This window comes from Mastigoproctus giganteus, chromosome 1 (genome assembly GCF_048544385.1).
Source record: "Mastigoproctus giganteus isolate SK-2022 chromosome 1, ASM4854438v1, whole genome shotgun sequence".
NCBI lineage: Eukaryota > Metazoa > Arthropoda > Arachnida > Uropygi > Thelyphonidae > Mastigoproctus > Mastigoproctus giganteus.
In genome coordinates, this window is record NC_143575.1 from 62024346 (window position 1) to 62044939 (window position 20594).

At 36.2% G+C, this 20594-nt stretch overlaps 1 protein-coding gene across 2 annotated transcripts in view; it reads right to left on the bottom strand.

Annotated features, from left to right (window-relative positions):
* Positions 1-20594, bottom strand: part of MED16 (mediator complex subunit 16) — a 209068-nt gene that overhangs the window by 25950 nt on the left and 162524 nt on the right. For both annotated transcript variants that reach the window (XM_090380328.1, XM_090380324.1), the window contains exons 17-18: positions 8638-8831; positions 4894-5008 (exon numbers count right to left, since the gene is read on the bottom strand). In XM_090380328.1, coding sequence (XP_090236454.1) covers positions 4894-5008; positions 8638-8831 — 309 coding nt within the window. The remainder of the gene's footprint in view (positions 1-4893; positions 5009-8637; positions 8832-20594) is intronic.

A 20594-nucleotide genomic window follows, 5' to 3' on the forward strand; every position in this document is an offset into this window, starting at 1 on the left:
TTTAAGAATTGATGCAAAAAAAGGGTGACATTTATCTGTTTTAGTGTTATTGTTTATTCAAGGTAAAATTATTCTTGCAAATTACAGCTATGTAGTTGGATTTACTGACTGGAATGAGCAGGTGATCAGTCTGATGTGATTCTCAAACAGCTGGGATGAGAGGGGGAGGGGAGGGGAGGAAATGCCTAGTGTGATACAGCTGGAAGTATATATGCTTCATCAAATGCAGGTAGGTTCTCGTTATCCAAGGACAACTGGTTCCAGAAAATCGCACTTAAAACAAATCCACTCAAAATGGGGAGCAAATTTTTGTAATGTGTATTATGTACTTGTACATAATAAATTGAAAATAAATTTATTTTCAATTTATTATGTAAATTAAAAAATAAATTGAAGGAACTGAAAAATGAGACAAATATTGTCTCTACTGAAGTTGTCTCCAATTCTGACAGGATGTCTTGATTTCTTTTCATGTCAAGTTTGGTATAGCCTGTGGTTCTGCATGTGAAGCGCACATTTATGCACCAGTCAACCTCCTCCTATCCCTTTTGCTTATTGTCCATGCCTCGGAGCCATATGTTAGAATAGGTCTGGTGAAGGCATTATGTATTCATGTCCTTGTTTTATAAAACCTTTAATTCTTTAATTTTTGTTCCTTTTTCTTACTCCTTTAATTTTCAAATCCCCGTAACTGTAGGGACTAAGATAATGAATATTCGGATATTGGGAACCCCTCTGTATATGATTCATCTCTTCCATAAACATCTGACATGCCAAACAATAGATTCAATGGGACACAACCAAGGTTTTTACCACAGTTATAAATGGTCATATAACTAATCAGCTGCATGGAAAGTTATAATTGATGACAAAAACAAAACTTGGTGGTCTCTGACCATTTGTTAAGGGAAGATCTTGTCAATCCAACAAGATCGCACCTTAATAAATCAATTAGCTATTATGAGGTAGTCATAAAGGATATGAATGCAAAAAATAATTTTAACGTCATTTACCTAGGTTTCAAAATAGCTTTTGATACTGTTGCTAGTAAATGACACTGCTGCACAAATTACAGCAATGTGACAATGGGGAAATTGATGCTATGAATAAAAAGAGATGTCTGTGTGGTGGGAGACAGTGATTATTAGTGGCCACTGCTCAGCATGGACTACTATTATGAGTGGGATCCCCTTACTGTTTTTAATATTGATTAATAATATTTATTAAAACCATAACAAGTTTCATGCCTAAATTTGCAGATGATACAAGGGTTATCAGGGTGGTTTGACAGGAATCAAGGCATATTACTGCAACAAGGCCTAGAAAGATTATGTAGATGGGCTGAAAAATTTTAACTGAGGTTTTTACATTGATATATGAGGTACTTCATTTTGGTAGCAATAATACCACATTCAAGGTAATGGAGAGTGAAAAAGAAAGACCTGGTTGTAATTGTGGAGTCTAACATGAAGTTCTCTGTGCAGTGGAGACAGGCTGCTAGGACATCAATGGGGTTCTGGCAATGATATACAGAAATTTTTCCAGCAGATTTCTCATTTTATGAAGGATGTAGATCTTGGAAGAGTGCAGAGAAGAGCAACAGAATTAGACAGGGGCACAAAATTGGTTTCTCCAAAATTGCTGAACCATTAGGTATACCTCTCTAAAATCCAGAAAATTTTAAAATTTGGCACCTTTCAATCCCAAGAATAATGGAATTAAAGAATTTATTCTATATAAAAGCAGCAAAACAAGTAAGTAAACTTTTAACCATAATTATGACAGCATTCGTGGATTCGGGAGTCTGTCTCTATTGACTGTAAACATGCAACATGATAAAATAAATAAATAAAAAAATAAAATACTTATTTCATTCCTTCCCCATGTAGGGAGGTACCTATCTAGCTGACCTTCATTTTCTCCAAGCTGTCAGGCTCAACCATCCATGGAGGTAACTTATTCCAATCAACAATAACTCGCTGGCTAAAAGAAAACTTTCTGCAATACAGTCTAAACCTCTTCCACCACAATTTTAATTTATGGCCCTAGTTCTGGAATCACTTATAACAAAGAAAATTTTGCCATTATTCATTTTATTTTATCCTTGCAGAGCCTTATACCTCACAATTAGGTCTCCTCTAAGGTGTCTAGTTACCAACTCTGTAGCCCATATGCACAAGGTGCAGCTAAAAAAGAAACAAGAAATATTTTTTAAATTTTAAATATGACAATTTCAATGTTTATCCCCTTCAAAGTATTCTCCAATTATGCCTGTGCAATGCTCCGTTCATGATTTCCAGGATCTAAAACAGCAGTGAAAGTCCTTGGAAAATCCCACCTTTATCTGTGTTTTGTTCTGAATGTCTTCTAAGTCCTCATTCTTTACTCTTTGAAGTGAATTTAATTTTTGGGAACAGAAAAAAGTTGCACAGTGCCAGATCTGGAAAATAAGATGGGCACTCCAAAGTTGTGATGTTGTTTTTTGTTAAAAGAGGCCTCCGTAGAAAAGTGGTCTGGAGTGGGACTGCAGTAGTACACACTCTTTGAGTAGACCAGGGTTCAAGCCCCTGACTGTTAAATACAGTCGCTCTGCCAAACCGCACTGGACCAGTGCAGCAGATTATGGTCCAATTCTCTCAACATGAATTGTTGAGGAGGCTTCCATCCTGCAATGTGAATTTTTGTATAACACAGACGATAAACTCCTACATAAATGGTTTAATTATTGTTTTTATTTGCTTTGTCGTAGACTCTGGTAGTGCCCATTTTGAAGATGTGCAATGTAAATGTATAGTCCAAGCCCCGAAGTTGTCAATGGTTCTAAGTCAGAATGGAAATTATACATCGGAAATGTCGTACCGGCCAAGTGCAACTGTGAGGGAGTTATTTTGCCCCAAGCAAAAGATGATGTGAAAAGTAAAGAAAAGGAATTTTGTTCACGTTGTGAATGTAGGTATGAAAGTTGAAATACTACTACTGTTCGAGTAGTCATTAGAATGTTAGTGACATCCGCAGTAGTAAGGCATTGGTAAGCAACAATTCTTGCTTCATTTTAGCTGCAGCTTGTATTTGAAGTTTTTCCTCATAAGGGCACCCTTTTATTGATCCCACCAGACACGTTGCCTACCATTGGATCCTTTCAAGAAGCTCAATGTCATTTTATTTATTTATTTTTTTTAAGGTGCAGCTTTCAAACTTGAACACAGTATTTCTAGTGTGGTCTTACAATTGCCTTATACAGTGGGGTGATGACCTCCCTTGCCACCCATCTACACTGCTCACAAAACTCCATGTCTGAATGTATCATAACTTCCAAATCCCTTTCTTCTTCTTCTATTATTTTTAATTCAACCACATGGTGTGTATAAGTTATTTTGGGGCCACCATTCCTCAAGTGTAAGAACTTACATTTTGCTGCATTAAAAAATAGCTGCCATCCTTAATGCCTATTTAAATAATTTTGAAGGAGTGCTGTGAAGCTGATCATTAACTATTCTATCAATCTTGACATCATCTGCAAATTCTGAGATCATAACCTGTATCCATTCGTTGATGTAATTTAAGAAAATCAAAAACAACAGTGGTTCCAATACCAATCCTTGGGGAAACTCATTTCTTATATTAGCTCAATCAGAAGAATAACCATTAATAACAACCCTCTGCCTCCTACCCTAGAACCACCATGCAATCCATCTAAGGATTTTCCCTATGATTCCAACATGTTCCAGCTTATATAGTAACTTCTTAAGTGTGACTAAGTCAAATGTTTGCTGAAATCAAGTAAACAATGTCAAAATTATCCTGTTGTTTAAGGCAGAATCTTGAGTACCACATTCAGGTTTAAAAGCCTCATTTTTGGATTGAAAACAGATTTGGAAGTAGATCTGTTAGAATATGTGCAAGGAAGGGCAAAAAGATTAGTCAGGGGCACAAAAGAATTCTCAAGTAAAGAAAGATTTTAGTTCTGTAAACTGCACTATTGCAAAAACCAAGTATCAAGACTGAAGGCCTTGAATGGATTGAGTACCGATAGCATCTTTACTCTTTTTTGGATAACACACATAAGAGAACGTAAATTTAAATTGAAAAAGGATCATTGCAAGATAAATGTGCAGATATTTGCTTCCAGCCAGAGAGAATCTGTTGGAATAAATTTCTACATGGTGTTCTAGTAGTGGGTAGCCTGAATAAAAATTTAATGAAGGACAGGTCAAATTATTAAAATGAATAAGCAAATGAAGTGGTAATTTTTATTTTATTGTTTTATACCTAAAGTTATATAAAATAGTCTCCTTGCCTCATTTTGCAATACTAATTAAAGAGTCAACACAACTAAAATGGGTGTTGCTGTCTCACATCATTTTCAATTTGGTGATGGAAGGGGCATCATCACTTGACTGCATTTTGATGGTACATGAGTTATGCATGCATTCATTTTATTCAGAATTGAAGTAGCAAAGTGAAGTGAATTATGATGGCCTCCCTAATGGAAGAATATTCACGACACAGCTAAAGTGCTTGAAAGCTGATGCACATCATGTTTTCATCTTTCAGGAGCTTGTGCTCAATCTGTACTACCTGATATCAATGCTAATGAGTTGGTTCCCACAGGTATTAATTATGGAGAGGAAGTATACTCCAAGGCCTGTTAATTTGAGCTGGGATGGGTAATACACCCCCCAATAAGTTTTATATTTTTTTAAAACAGTATTCTTCCCTACAGAAATCAAAAGTTAACACCAAGGACTGTCTGCTCCCAAAGTAATTCTGATTCATCAAAATGAGTGGATATGCACACACAATACAAAAATATTTGTTAGGTAAATTGGCTTCATAATTAATGTTAAAAATAATCTATAATTATTTAGACTGCAAATAAGCAAGAGTACATACCAGCCATTTTTGTGAATACTGGTAAGCAGCTTTCATTAAGAAAACTCCAAATACGAATGATGACCAAGAGTTCTCTGAGTGTGTTTATGGCTTTTGGATCAGATACTAATCCACCCTGCAATATCAATAACAAATATAGTTTCAAATACATTTTCAATACATAAGATGAGTCAATAAAAACCTGTTTAAAGCATGGTGTTCAAGCACACTGTGTCATACTATGCCACATATCTATTCAGTAGGGAAAATCAGTGTCAGCTAGTCATCATGTTTGAGAGCATATGATAAAACTGTATGGCCTGTAGGTCAGAAATTATAATGCAACATTCACGTATAAACCAGTAATGCTTATTATATTTTGATCACTAAGAATTCTTCCTTCTGGAGTTTTAATGAACTAGAATTTCCACTGATGCTCATTGAAATGGAGAAAAACTGAAACATCTGCATACAGATATTAAATACAAGTATACACTGCAGCTTAGAGAGGGAATAATCCTTGTTCATGACAACACTCATTCACATGCAGCAAATCCAATTAAAACTTATGCAGGATATGATTGTGATGGGGTAAAAAGAGCCTGGATTGATTCCCCACTTCAATTTGGGATGTTGGTTATAGTCAGATGCTGAAGTATAGGAGCATCTGAAAACAATTTTCCCAGCAGACAAAGGACAGGAATTTTGGAAAGGAAGGCAGCCCACTCTTGGTGAAATAATTTATGTTGTGATGTTCAGGAAGATTTTGTCTGAATTGGACCAACACACTCCAGGCGGAATTCTCAAATGGGCCCAATCTACTCCAATTCACCCCAGTCTACTCAATAAGCATGTGCTACTGCACTGCAGTATTTTCCACAATACTGTTATTCAGGGATCTTTTCTTGAGATTAAACTCAATGGTCATCTGTTCTTCTATTTTTTTTCTAATTTTAGTTATTTGTCTTGCTTTTGTGGTCAGTTTATCATATCCATGTGATATTTCACATTTTTTGTTGCTCTAAACTCGTTCTTATTTAGCTTTGAAACCTGTATTTTTGCCTGTTATCTTACATATTAAAAAATTTTTCAGATACATATTCCTTCTGCTGCATTCTTTATCTTAGTTTTTTATTTTCTGTATCTTCATTTATTTATTATACTTTTGTGGGTGGTTTAAATGTAGCTTGTGATATTTCACACTTTTTTGGCCTTGGCACCAGCAAGAGGGTGTCAGTCTAAATTTATCTATTGGCACATAACCTCGGATGCATTTGCCTTTCATTAATAATATTCAAAAATTTTGATACATATAGCCTTCCACTGTACTCTTTACCTTATTATTATTATTTATTTATTATTTTTTTTTACTTCTGTCTTTAACTTGTTTCTTCACTTTTCTCTGCACTTTTCCATTCTGTCTCCCTCTGATGTTTGCTGATATTTCTTTATTTCCCTAGTCTTTAATATTTTGTCATAATCTACTAATTCTAATGTTTATATTACATGGCTGCAGTAAGTGTTAGTTGCTCTGCACTGCTCATACTGCCACCTATATCCTGTTTGTTTTCTGTTTCCTATCTATACTTTAGTCTCTAGTTGGCAGTCTGGCTTTGCATTTGGTAAGTGCTTAAACTTTCTCAGTTTTATTTCTTAACTGCATTAGGGCTTCCATGGTATGAGTCTACTGCTTTGGTGGGCTGACCCTTTGTTTGTCACTCACTTTCTGTTGCAAATAATTACATTCAAAATTGAGTATTTTCCATCACTATAGTCTAGTGGCCCTCTGGTGGGATTGGACTCAATGATCATATTGTTTTTCTAATTTTAGTTATCTTATTTATTTGTCTTGCTTTTATGATCAGTTTATTGTATCCTTGTGATATTTTACATATTTTGGCCTTGGTGCTTACTGTTTGTCATTGCTCTAAATTCATTCTTATTTGGCTTTTAAACCTGGATCAATGATCTTTTGTCTTTTATCTTACATATTAAAAAACTTTGCATACAAATATTCCTTCCACTGCATTCTTTATTTTATCTTAGTTTTATATTTTTTGTATCTTCATTTATTTATTATACTTTTATAGGTGGCACCAAGTCTAAATTTGTTATTTATTGGCCCGTAATTTTGGCTACACTTGCCTTTTATTTATAATGTTCAAACTTTTTGATACATATTCTTTCCACTGTATTCTTTGCTTTTTTTTTTTTTTTTTTATTTCTGTCTTTGTTTAACTTGTATATATAAATAGTAATCACTTTTCCACGATAATCAAGAAAAGATTCTGATTCTTAGTATAATTATCAATAACAAAATTTAAGTAAAAGACAACCCACCCCCATTAAGATGCATTATATGCTATATATGGATATATTAATATTAATATATATAAAAATTTGGTTTTAATCAAAGCAATAATTTAAAACAATGATTAAATCATTCTAGTTTGATGGAAAACCAAATAAATGCCCATAATAATATCCAATAAATAGCCAAGTTGGGAAGGAGGGAGGGAGGTCAATTAGAAAAGATGAAGAGAAATCTTTTTTTTCTTTTACTATTACTATTCTTTAAATTAGTGAAAAATTAATGCAGTAACTAAGCAGATATTTGACTAAATGCATTTTAGGGCTTAAGCTTCAGGCTGTGTGAAAGTTTGACTGACATACAAGTTAGTGCAAGAGCATCATGTTATTACGCAGCAAACTCTAAAATAGCTGAGAATGGCATCATTTAAATATATCTCATATTCTGAATACCACAACGAGTTGCCATGATATCGTACTACCTCGAATAAGTAACACTTCACCAATGGAGAAGGCTATTATTACTTATTTAACTTGTATGGCAGTTAAACTTTCGTGCAGCCTGAGGTTTAAGCGTAAAATGCATTTAGTCATTAATTTCATACACTATCAGGCATCTCTCATATTGTGAAGTTATACTTCATAACTGAATTGTCATCATTGGATCACCCAAGGAAAAGTAACAATAGTCTTCTTCACTGGTGAAGTGTTACTTATTCGAGGTAGTGCAATATAATGGCAACTCATTGTGAAGGTATTCACAATATGAGATATAATTAAACAATGCCGTTCTCAGCTATTTTAGTTTGCTGTGTACTAATATGATACTCTGGTGTTATTTATACATCAGTTAAACTTTCACGCAGCCTGAGGCTTAAGCCCTAAAATGCATTTAGTCTGATTCAAATTTCATACACCATCAGGCATCTCTCATATTGTGAAGTTACACTTCATAACTGAATTTTTGTCATTGCATCACAAGGGTACCCACCCACCGAGTAAAATAATAGTCTTTTTCATTGGTGAAGCGTTACTTATTCAACGTATTGCAATATCATGGCAACTCATTGTCACAAAATGAGATATACTTAAACAATGCTGTTCTCAGCTATTTTAGAGTTTGCTGCATACTAAAATGATGCTCTTGCACTAATTTATACAACAGATATTTGATTAAATGGCTAAACATTATTTAGTGACTAATATGCCACACAAGGAATATTACTGTCATATTTAATCATTAAGCTATTAGACTAAATTATGATATATCTTAGCTTAATGACATCTAGAGTTTTTACTCTATAAAATACTGAATAATTTTTATTTCCTTCCACCTAACCTTAGGATAAAACAAAGAGCATTACTAACTATGGAAATTTAAAAGATTTAAAATGTACATTCAATATTAAGCATAATTAGTAACAGTGTAAAAAATTCTGAACAAATAATACTTACACCAGGAAATCTCATGTGCATATGATATTGTTGTGGCAAAGATGCAAGGAGATAGAGGGCACAGTCTGCTACCCACTGAGTCAGATGTTGCAAGGACTGCAGAGTACTTGGTTCTACAGCAAACTCTTTATGTTCAAGATGAAGGAGGACTTTATCCATATTTATTATTTCTGTTCCTTTACTACTCATTATAGCTACATAAGAAAGCATAGCATAATATGCTATATTTTAAAATTTTGTTAATAACATAATATATACTAGTAATGTTTGTGTATATTCCTTAATTGTAATTTCTTATATGATTTCTTATCGAGTTGTATTTTAATTTACACTCACATCACCCCTTCAATTTAATCTAATGTATAGCAAAGTTTTTTCATCATATTTATAATATATAAATGTCACTGAGAATTTATGCCCATGCTGAGACATTAATATGACAAAGCATCGTAATATTTACTAGGGGGCTTCGCTCGCTTCTTTTGATAAAGCAAAATAAAATACTTATAGAAGCTTTCGACATTGTGTGTATGTGTGTGTGTGTGTTTCTTTGCTATGAATTCATAAATACGTTACATATGGAAATCAAGCATGTTACCACGTGGTCATTTTAGATAAACACTGCAAGTAATCACGTAACGGAAGCTTGTTTTACCATAGTAAAACAAGCTTCTGTTATATATTTTAGTATTTGTTACATATTAGCCGGTAACCCACATCTCTCTTCTTCCATTGGCTGAATAAATATCACTAGGAGGGAAATTATTTCAATGTATAGAAAGATATGTAAATGTCACTGAGGTTTTATGGTCATTCTAAGACATTAATATAAAGAAATGATCTTATGAACTGTTGGATTGCTGCTTGAAAGAAATGCAATATCAAGAAGCATGACATGGTACAAAAAGAACTGCAGTAATCATTGAAAAGGTTGACAAGATAGCATTAATACTCACCATTCAAAGAATAGTTCAACTTGTAGTGTTACTTATGGAGTATGCATGGGCCGTACGTACACACACACACACACACACACACACACACACACACACACACACACACACACACACACACACACACACACACACACACACACACACACACAATATCGGTGTAAAAACACCATAGACAACTCTTAAAGGAAAACTACAATAGTAGTGTAAAAGGCACATTTCAACTGTATTTCATATTGTGCTCCTCCTTCACAAGTTACGATGTATTGCACTACCTTGAATAAGTAAAGCTTCACTAATAGAGAAGACTATTTATTAGTGAATCGTTACTTATTCAAGGTAGTGCAATACATGGTAACTTTTAGTAAGGAGGAGCACAATATGAGATACATTTGAAATGATGCCTTTTGCACTACTATCGTAGTTTTTCCTTTAAGAGTTGTCTGCAGTGTTTTTACACCAATATTATACAGATAATTATAACTCTTAAAATATTATGCCCAGTTCATATATATATATATATATATATACAGGGTGTTTCAGTTAAACGTTTCAGAACTTCTAAGAGGGGTGGGGTACATCCTGACAACTCGAAATCATATAGCAATGTGGGGTCGGAAATGCTTTCCTGAAGCGGTGTTGTACACAGAAGCACCATAAAAAGAAAAGAGACCGTAAGTGAGAAATCGTTTTAATAATACATGAAAAGAAGCAAAAGGTACATGGATTAAAGTAAGTGTTCGAAGTTTCTTCCACGGGCTACAATGCACGCCTCACATCTCCGACGCATGGACATCCGAACATTCTGGAATACTCCAGGCGAATTTCGAATTTCTTCGGCAGCTACTGCGATTCTTGCAACCAGCTCCTCAGCATTGTCAACAGGGGTGTCATAAACTAGCGATTTCATATGACCCCAGAAATAAAAATCAAGACATGATAGGTCGGGTGACCGAGCAGGCCAACGCACGGGACCACCACGTCCGTTCCACTGTTGACCAAATGTGACATCCAGGTAGTTACGAACATCTCCGCTATAATGGGCAGGGGCTCCATCGTGTTGGAACCACATTGTCTGTTGCGTCGATGCAGAAATCTGTTCATCTCTCAAAAGTTGTGGCAATACTTGCTGCAGAAAGATCAAGTAGATAGGTCCGGTTAGACGACACGGTAACAGGTAAGGTCCGATGAGGTGATCTCCCATAATACCGGCCCACACATTGACCGAAAATCGAATCTGTGCTGCACGACGTTGTATTGCATGCGGGTTCTCGACCGCCCAGATATGGTCGTTATGCGTGTTGAAAATTCCTTCCCTTGTGAAGGATGCCTCATCGGAAAACAACACTTCAGCAGGAAAAAGGGGATTTGTAGCACATTTTCCAAGGTACCACTGTGCGAAAGCAATACGAGGTGCATAATCCTCCGGTTGCTGTGTCTGGACACGCTGCACGTGAAACGGATGCATGTCTTGTTCTCGGAGAATCCTCCAGACGCTGCAATGGGAAACCCCGACTGCGTTTGCTAGACTTCGTGTACTCGTTCTTGGATTCTCCTGTACATGCTGCAGCACATTCTGTTCGAAGGCTGGAGTCCGTGCTGTTCTTACCCTGTCCCTGTCAGCTCTTTCAAATGAACCTCTCTCAGCTAACCTCTGGTGCAGTCTTGCAAAGAAATTATGACTGGGAATACGCCTCGTCGGATATCGTTCCGCGTACAAACGCTGTGCGGCTGGCCCACTACAATTTGCAGCCCCGTACGCCAAATGCATATCGGCTAACTCTGCGTTCGTGTAATCATCCATCCTACTAACTTGGCGTTCTTGTTCAAGAAATTCGAAATTCGCCTGGAGTATTCCAGAATGTTCGGATGTCCATGCGTCGGAGATGTGAGGCGTGCATTGTAGCCCGTGGAAGAAACTTCGAACCCTTACTTTAATCCATGTACCTTTTGCTTCTTTTCATGTATTATTAAAACGATTTCTCACTTACGGTCTCTTTTCTTTATGGTGCTTCTGTGTACAACACCGCTTCAGGAAAGCATTTCCGACCCCACATTGCTATATGATTTCGAGTTGTCAGGATGTACCCTACCCCTCTTAGAAGTTCTGAAACGTTTAACTGAAACACCCTGTATATATATATATACTGATACGAATGTTAGATATAAGTAATAAATTATGTCAGAACCGATTAATGCCATCTGTATGAGATTAAACATTAAATCTGTCTGTATATATATATAATAATATATGGTAGTAGTTAAATGTACCTCGAAGGTGAGGTATATGTAGGTCGGTATAGTGTAGAACCATTGTAGCCTGTGATACGCCATAACCCATCAAGACATGAAGACCTAAGTACGCGCCAACGGAAACAGGAAAAAAATAATATATACACATGCAACATATACGAATTATTAACATGTTAATTATAGGTAAATAGATATGTTGAAAGGGACTTTATCGAGGGCTAACCTTTTCAATGTATCAACCATAAGTAACGAGCTATCCGTTTCTGTTATCATCATCCAGTCCAACAATTTCCAAATGATAGTAAAAAATATACATAAATGTGGTGTACAAAAATGAGAGTTCCAAAAGGTTAATACCCAAGGGGACGCATACCCGAAAATTTAAACATTATAAGGTTGTTAAGGTTATCAATGTATTATAATAAAGTATAATGAAATTTTGCCGTAGACTGGCGTGATGACATTTAGCCCGACGGATAGCTAATTTACAAAATAGTTAGTATTACTAAGAATGAGATCCATCCACTGTTATACTTATATGTGTGTGGTAAGAGTTCGGCTTTTAAATTATTAAATCAAAAAAGAAAGCATGCGCTAACAGAAGGTGAACGGTGGTAGAGTAGAGAATAGCTATAGTACCTCAATCTCCCTCGAATTACTCTAATAGTTCATGAGGTATGAAAAGTAGAGTTTTTACAGCAGAAAGCAAGGTCAGCATGGGAAAAGCAATGCATAAGGTTATTTAGGATTAAACTGGGAGCGTAACTTCCCGTCCCTTATAGTAAAGGATCCTGGTTTTTGATTAGGTACAAAAATCTAGCAAGCATAAGAAGTGTCTAAGAATATCTAAGATACCTAAAAAGATCTAAAAGGTACGACTTACCACGTGTAGTCAGACAGAAAGACCGAATAAAAGTGTGTATGTGGTATATATGCAGTATATATAATACATTTGTGTGTATGTGGTATATATAATACATTTTAATTACAGACGCCTACTGGTGTCTGTAATTAAAATAATTAAAATTTTTAAATTGCCGCCTTTTATTTCAATTAATTCATTAGTATGTGGTGCCCTCTGTAGTTTTGTTATGTAAACTAATAGATGGTTCTCGAAGTAAAAGTAGAGTATACTAAGAATATATTCTTGCCCATGGAGTAAATATAGATACAACTTTTTCAATGAGTGTAAGCTATATGTAACATACTCCATGGGTAGTACCTACTATATACATGTATATACATGCCCAGCCAATAGTAAGGATGTCATCATGATGAAACCACCAAATTTAAGTGGCGTAAGTGCCGTTCAAAACTTTATCGATAATAAGCTGTGGGTTAATGTTATTGTTATGACTTTTGTTAAGGGCTGCCAAAATAGCTTTATGTAGGTATATTTTAATGATGCCATGTGGGAATCCGTTGTTTATTAATTTTAATCTGAAATTGTTAAGTGTATCTATGATATAATCTACCTTGCTGCATGTGTTGGTTCTTCTAATACATTGCGTGACCATAATATTTCTGTGTATTCGTTTGGAGATATTGGAACTCCAATTAGTTAGGTCTATGGCATTAAATTTGAAATCATTTTGTTTGTCATATAACTCTGTGTGTATCATATTATTATCTATGCATATGTCTATATCTAGGTAGGTTGCTGATTTGGAACCGTGTGTATTAGTGCATTCCAACATTAATTCGGGTGGGTAGTGATTAATGGCTTCTGTTAGGAAATCAGGGTTGTTAAAACAAATCAAATCATCTATATATCTGTATAGTACGATGTCCTGCTTAAAGTTCTGTTCGAAATGGTGGAGGTATAGGTTAGTGACTAAACTAGAGCAACAAGCTCCCATCGTAATATAATTGCAATAATTAGCATTACCATTAGCATTAGTAGAGGCATATGATGCAAGAAAGCAAGCTTATTCAGCATCAGCCAAAAAAAAAAAAAAAAAAAAACCTCTCCCATTTCACCCCTCCGTTCGTTCGAAATACCTGTCCAGTTGAGCTTTAAATTTGTTTAGGCTATCAACTTCAACAACAAGTGATGGAAGTCGGTTCCACCAACCAACCACCCGCTGGCCAAAGGCAAATTTCCGCACATCTATCCGACATCCGTCCTTCCTCAATTTGAATTTATGCCCTCTGAGGTGATTATTCTGAGAAAGATGAAGAATCCCATTGGCATTGAGCATGCTCAAACCATTCAAAGCCTTATACACCTCTATCAGATCACCTCGCCGGTGCCTAGTCTCCAGACTCTGTAATTTGCAAAACTTAAGCCTTTCTTCATAAGAGCAACCCTTTGTTCCATTTACTAATCTTGTTGCCCTTCTCTGTACCCGTTCCAGCAGCTCTACATCCTTCTTGAAATGAGGCCTCCAGACCTGTATACAGTACTCAAGATGTGGCCTAACCATTGCCTTATACAAGGGAATAATCACCTCCTTATCCCTGCTAGAAAAATTCCTGTATATCATTGACAAGACACCATGAACTACTCTTGCAGCTCGTCTGCACTGCTCAGAGAACTTCATATCTGCCTGCACAATTACCCCCAGGTCCTTTTCATTCTCCACCACTGTCAGTGTAGTACCGCAGAGTTGATACATTGCTCTGGGGTTACTGTTACCCATATGTAGTACTTTACATTTGTCAATGTTAAACTTCATTTGCCACCTCTCAGCCCATCTGTTCAACCTTTCCAGATCCTGTTGCAGCAGCATAGCGTCAGTAGTGTCCTTAACGACCCTGCCAACCTTTGTATCATCTGCAAACTTAGACATTAAACTTGATATCCCATCATCAATATCATTCATAAACACCGAAAACAACAACGGACCCAACACTGAACCCTGAGGAACTCCACTAATAACATTAGTCCACGTTGAGCAGTGTCCATTGATTACCACTCTCTGTCTTCTGCCACTCAACCATCCCCTTATCCATAGCAGCAATTTGCCTCCAATGCCACACTGCTCCAATTTGTGCAGCAGTCTTCCATGTGCAACAGTATCAAAAGCCTTTCTAAGATCCAAATATATAATATCAAAGTTATTCCCTGCATCCAGTTCTTTTGTGACTACATCATAGTATCCAATCAAATTGGTCAGGCAAGACCTGCCCTTAACAAAACCATGCTGCGTCTGAGCTATAACTGAATTCTTGTCTAGATGATCCTGCAGTGCTTCTTTAACCAGTGCCTCCATTAATTTACCTGGAACAGAAGTTAAACTAACAGGTCTATAATTACTTGTGTCAGCCTTTGATCCTGCTTTGTGAATTGGGGTTACATTTGCACATCTCCAGTCTATGGGTACCTCCCCTGAGTCCAAAGAAGCTCTCATAATTATGGCTAGGGGTTTGCATACTTCCTTTGCTGCCTCGTTTAATATAACTGGATAGATCCCATCCACCCCAGGTGCCTTTTTTATGTTTATCCTCAACAATCTCTCCTCCACTTTCCTCTCAGTTATTACAAAATCATCCAGCTCACTGCCAATGTTTACTTTACCTACATCATTCTCCTTCCTGAATAACTCCTCATGCGTGAATGTAAATGCAAAATACTCGTTTAGATTGTTAGCCACCTGAGCAGGATCCTCAACTGTTGAACCATCAATATCCAGTGGACCAATCTGATTCATCCCTTTCCTTCTCGAGTTCAAGTATGTAAAGAACTCCTTTCTGTTTTTCTTTGCATCCTTTGCCAAGGATTTTTCGTAGTCTGCCTTTGCCTGCCTAATCTCCTTTGTGACTTGGTTACAGACCAACTTATATCTATCATAGGCTTCCATGTCACCCATTAATTTGTATGTATCCCATGCATTTTTCTTCTCTGCCACATGTCTCATTAGTCCATCTGACAACCATTTAGGCCTAAACCTTGAACAATATTTCTTAGTTGGTATGTAAAACCTGGTAGCCACCAAGATTAGTTCCTTGAATGCTTCCCATTTTGAGTTTGCTGTTGGTAACATCATCAGTTGGTCCCACTGTATAGAATTTAAATACTGTCTCAGACCATCATAGTCGCCTTTACGAAAACAAAAACCCTTCCCTTTACCTCTGATGGTAGTTACCTCCTTGAGTAAATCCCACTTCAACACACTGTGATCACTGCCACCTAGTGGTTCATTTATCTGCAGGTTCTTTATGCATGAAGAATCACTACTGATAATCAGATCAAGAGTATTGCTCCCTCTTGTTGCCTCACGAACATGCTGATGTAGAAAACAGTCATCCAATAAATCCACAAAAGCCTTGCTAGTGTGCGAGTGACCAACCCACAAATTCCAGTCAATATCTGGGAAATTAAAATCCCCCATTATAAGACTCTCTGATTTACTGGCCCACTCTATTTCCCTGTACAATATATTATTATACTCATCAGAGTCGTTAGGCCTATAGCACACTCCTACTCTCAATTTTGATTTCCCTATGCTTATGTCACACCAAACTGACTCGACACTGCCCTGTCCATCGATGTCAACTGGCTTCACTTCCTTTGACTTTATGTGTTTCTTAATTAATAGCATAACCCCTCCTCCCCTCCTGTCCTGTCTATCCTTTCTATATACATTGTATTCCCCAAATTCCAGTTCCGCATTACTTATATCTGTGTGACACCACGTCTCTGATATCCCAACAATATCTGCCTTTGATGTTTTGAGCAATACCTCAAATTCATCAAATTTATTTACCAAACTCCTAGCATTGGTGTACACGCAGGTATACATGCACCTGTTTCTATTCTTAGCTACCCTAACACAACCCATGTGTTTACTTGTAACGCAATGACTACCAGCAGTCTCTGAAATATCCTGCATCTTGTTTTTCGGACTTCTGCTCATTTGAATAGAAGCAGTGCAAGAATCACTTCCACCTCTGCCAGTGGCTACTGTTAATCTATTAGTCCTTGTATCCCCCCCCAACTAGCAGTTTTCCGACCCACCTAACACTGCCTCGACAGCATCAGCAAAAATTCTTGCACCCTTTCTATTTAAGTGTATCCCATCCCTGTAGAAGCAATCTCTCCTGTTAACAAGTACAGTCCAGGCTGAAAAAAATTCTACCCCTTGAGCCTTGCACAAATATAATATTACAATACATATAAACACATCGTTTATATGTGTTTATATGTATTGTAATATTCTCTGACTGTTATGTGGGATGTTGGTAAAAAGATTGTTAAAGTCATATGTATTAATATGTTTCATAGTATTGTTGTCTGTATTGGTATTTAGGTAGTTTAATATTGGTATATTGTTGAGTATAATTTTTTGAGTTATCTATATTGTCGAATATAATTTTAAGTAGGTAAACTAGTTTATAATGTGGAATCTTGGCATAGCTATCTCTACATGAAGTGATATATCTGAAACCTATGGGTGTTTTGTGAAATTTGGGAATGCAGTAAATGTATGGATATTTAGTGTTTGGGTTGGTTAAGCTTAATTTTTTATGCAAAACTAGTATTTTCTTGGTAATAGTGTTGCGGTTGTGAGTAATTAGTTTGTATGTGGGACTGTTGTTTAGTTCATTTAATAATACTGTAGTATAAAACTTTTTACAAATTAGGCTGTAATTGTTGGTGGCTTTGTCTATAGTTGTAATAATAATCTATTTTGTATCTTTTTTTAGATTGTGTTTAATTTTGCTTAGGTTGTAGACTTTGGTAGGAGGTAATTTGTTACTATATATATATATATACACAGCAATACCTCGCTTAGCACGGCTTTCACTACAGTGTTACATACGGAGTACGCATGGACTGTACGTACCCATATATATATATATATATATAATATCGGTGTAAAACGCCACAGACGATCCTTAAAGAAAAAACTACAATAGTAGTTTTCAATTAAGTTTAAGTCGAATATTTACTCTACATATTAAAACTCATTCAATAGCCTAGCCAGGCACTATACATACATTGGTGTGCAAAACTTAAGGATCAACACTTTTTCTAAAGGTTACAACCACAAAATCTTTACTTAAAGTACTCTTTACTGATGAGAGTAGATTCAGTCTCAGCAGCGATTCTGGACATCAGCTAATCTGGTGAGAGGTTGGCACATGGTATCACCCCACAAACATCACTAAAAAGGATCGATATGGCAGTCAAGGTGTTCTTGTCTGGGGAGGCATTATCTTGGATGGACGTACACAACTCAGATACTGGAAGGCAGCACTGTAGCTGGTACACGCTACTGAACTGAGGTAATCCTTCCCTGTGTGTGTCTGTTCCGAGATGCCACTGGGCCTGAGTTCATGTTTATGGATGATAATGCCATCCCCCATTGTACTGCAGCTGTTGATATGCTTTTGGAAAGTAAGGTCACTGTTCGTATGGATTGGCCTGCCCGTTCCCACAATCTAAACATCGAACACATATGGGAAGCTCTAGGGAGACACCTAGCAGCACGTCCACACCCACCAGAAAATGTTCACCAGCTGAAGATGACACTGACAGAGGAACGGACAATGTTACTCCAAGAACTTATCAACAACACTGTTCTAAGTATGGACAGGTGGTGCAAAGCCTGCATCGACATTAGGGGTGGCCATATCTCCTACTGAGGACCACCTCTTCTTCCCTTTGTTCCATCTTTGGCAGTGATGCATCAGTATCATGGCAGCCAGTGCTATGTTACCATTTTTGAATAAAGTCCCTCTATACCGTTTTGTTTCCGTTGTTGTGTCTGTGTTGTTTCCTTCATCATTTCTATACCTCGCGAGGTTCCTTTGGTATGCTTTTCCCATACCCAGGCCAATCCTCTGAGAAGCTACAGGTGAAAACCTGACTGGTCCTTAAATTTTGCACACCAGTGTATATGTTGCGTTGTCATAGTCTAGGTACGGTACATATATGTTGCAGTGCCAACTGTATTGTCTATCATGCACATGTGACAATAGCTCCCTTCAGCCAGTCAGCTGCAAGATGCAACAGTGTTCAGTATTCTTAATTCCATCCTGATGAGATGACGTGATAGTTTTTCAAACTTTTCATTTCAAAATTTATTTTTATCCCTTTAAATATGATCGAAAATATATCTGCATCTTGACTAGAAATCACTGCCAACAATATGCGTTCTGTTTGGCAGCATGTTTTGCCCCATTTGGTAAATGATTTCACTGCTTTTGAATCGCAAGTTCGGATAATTGCTGCAAAGACATTGTGAAGGTCAGAAAAAGACTTGGGATTTGAAACTTTGGACAAAGTTGCATATGAGTCACTGACTGCAGTGACTCATATGCAACTTAGATGATGCAACTCTCCTTGAAATCGACGAGCAAACTGCATATGCAGAAGAGGAAAAGAATTCTGAAGTGGATAACACTGAAGTGCTACCAAAACAATTTTCAAACGAAGAACTGGAGAAAGTTTTTTGACATGGCCTGCGAGATGATTACGAATGGAGATCCGAATGTTGAACATAGCATCAAGATACGGCAAATTTTACAAGATGGGATTCGATGCTACAAACACTTGTACAGGGAAAAAAAGAAGAAATGGCTTCACCAGACTTCATTATTGAAATACCTAAATAAACAACTGCTTTTTTAAAGCTTTTTCTCTTCTCTCATGATGTTACCATTTCATTAATAAAATTTTTGCAATTTTTTTTAAATTTCAAATCCTTTTAATTGGCTATCAAGTGCAATTTGTTTATAGACTGTTTCTCTGGTACACATTCAATTAAAACCCATTATAATTATACCTCAATCAGCACGGTTTCACCTAACACGGAATAGTTTCAGTACCAATTATCAGTGCTATGCAGGCTATTCCTGTACACACACACACACGGGCCATACAACAGAATATACATGGGCCATACATTCAGGACTGACTTAGACCTGAAAACAATGAAAAATGTTTATATAAACATGAGCCTGAACAATTATGGAGTTATGGAGTTTTTTAAATGATAAAAAATAAATAAAAATAAGCAAACATGTACATAGCATGAATAAACAGTTTACTAGGCATGTATTTGCTTATTCTTATTTATTATTTTTTTAATTTAATTTTTTTAATAAATTATTGTTTTTTTTGTTTTTTTTTTATTTAAACAGCCGTAGCTCCATAAGTGTTCAGAACCATAGTTATATAAACTTTTCGTTGTTTCAGGTTCTGAATCAATTCTGAAAAATTGTTTATAGATTTATTATAATTTGTTTATAGACATGTTATGAAACACTCTATATAGGGTGTTTCATAACATGTGGAGTTACATACGTAACTTCATTAAATTAGTTCATTAAATGGTGAATGATATCAAATACATACAGTATTTGATATCACTCACCATTTGAAAGAATGATGCAAATACAGAATCAAATTTGTGCTGCTTCTAACAGAACAGTAGTAAAAATGGTAACATAACATGTCCTGTTCTATTTTTATGTTATCATTTAGTATTAGCCATATGGTGCAAGAAAGCCTGAGCTTTTTTCTGCAACAACAAAAATAAATAAATAAAATAAGCTACCTATTTGATTCCCTCCTCACTAGATACCTATTCAGCTGACCACTTAATCTCCCCAAGTTTCAGTCTCAACCACCCACTCGAGGAAATTTATTCCAGTAATCAACAACTCACTGACTAAAAAAAACTTCCTATGATCTAATCTAAACTCTTATCCCAAAATTTAAATTTATGGCTCCTAGTTCTGAAATCATTTACAACAGTGAAAATTTCACCTCATTTATTTAACCTTCTTTTCTCAGAGCCT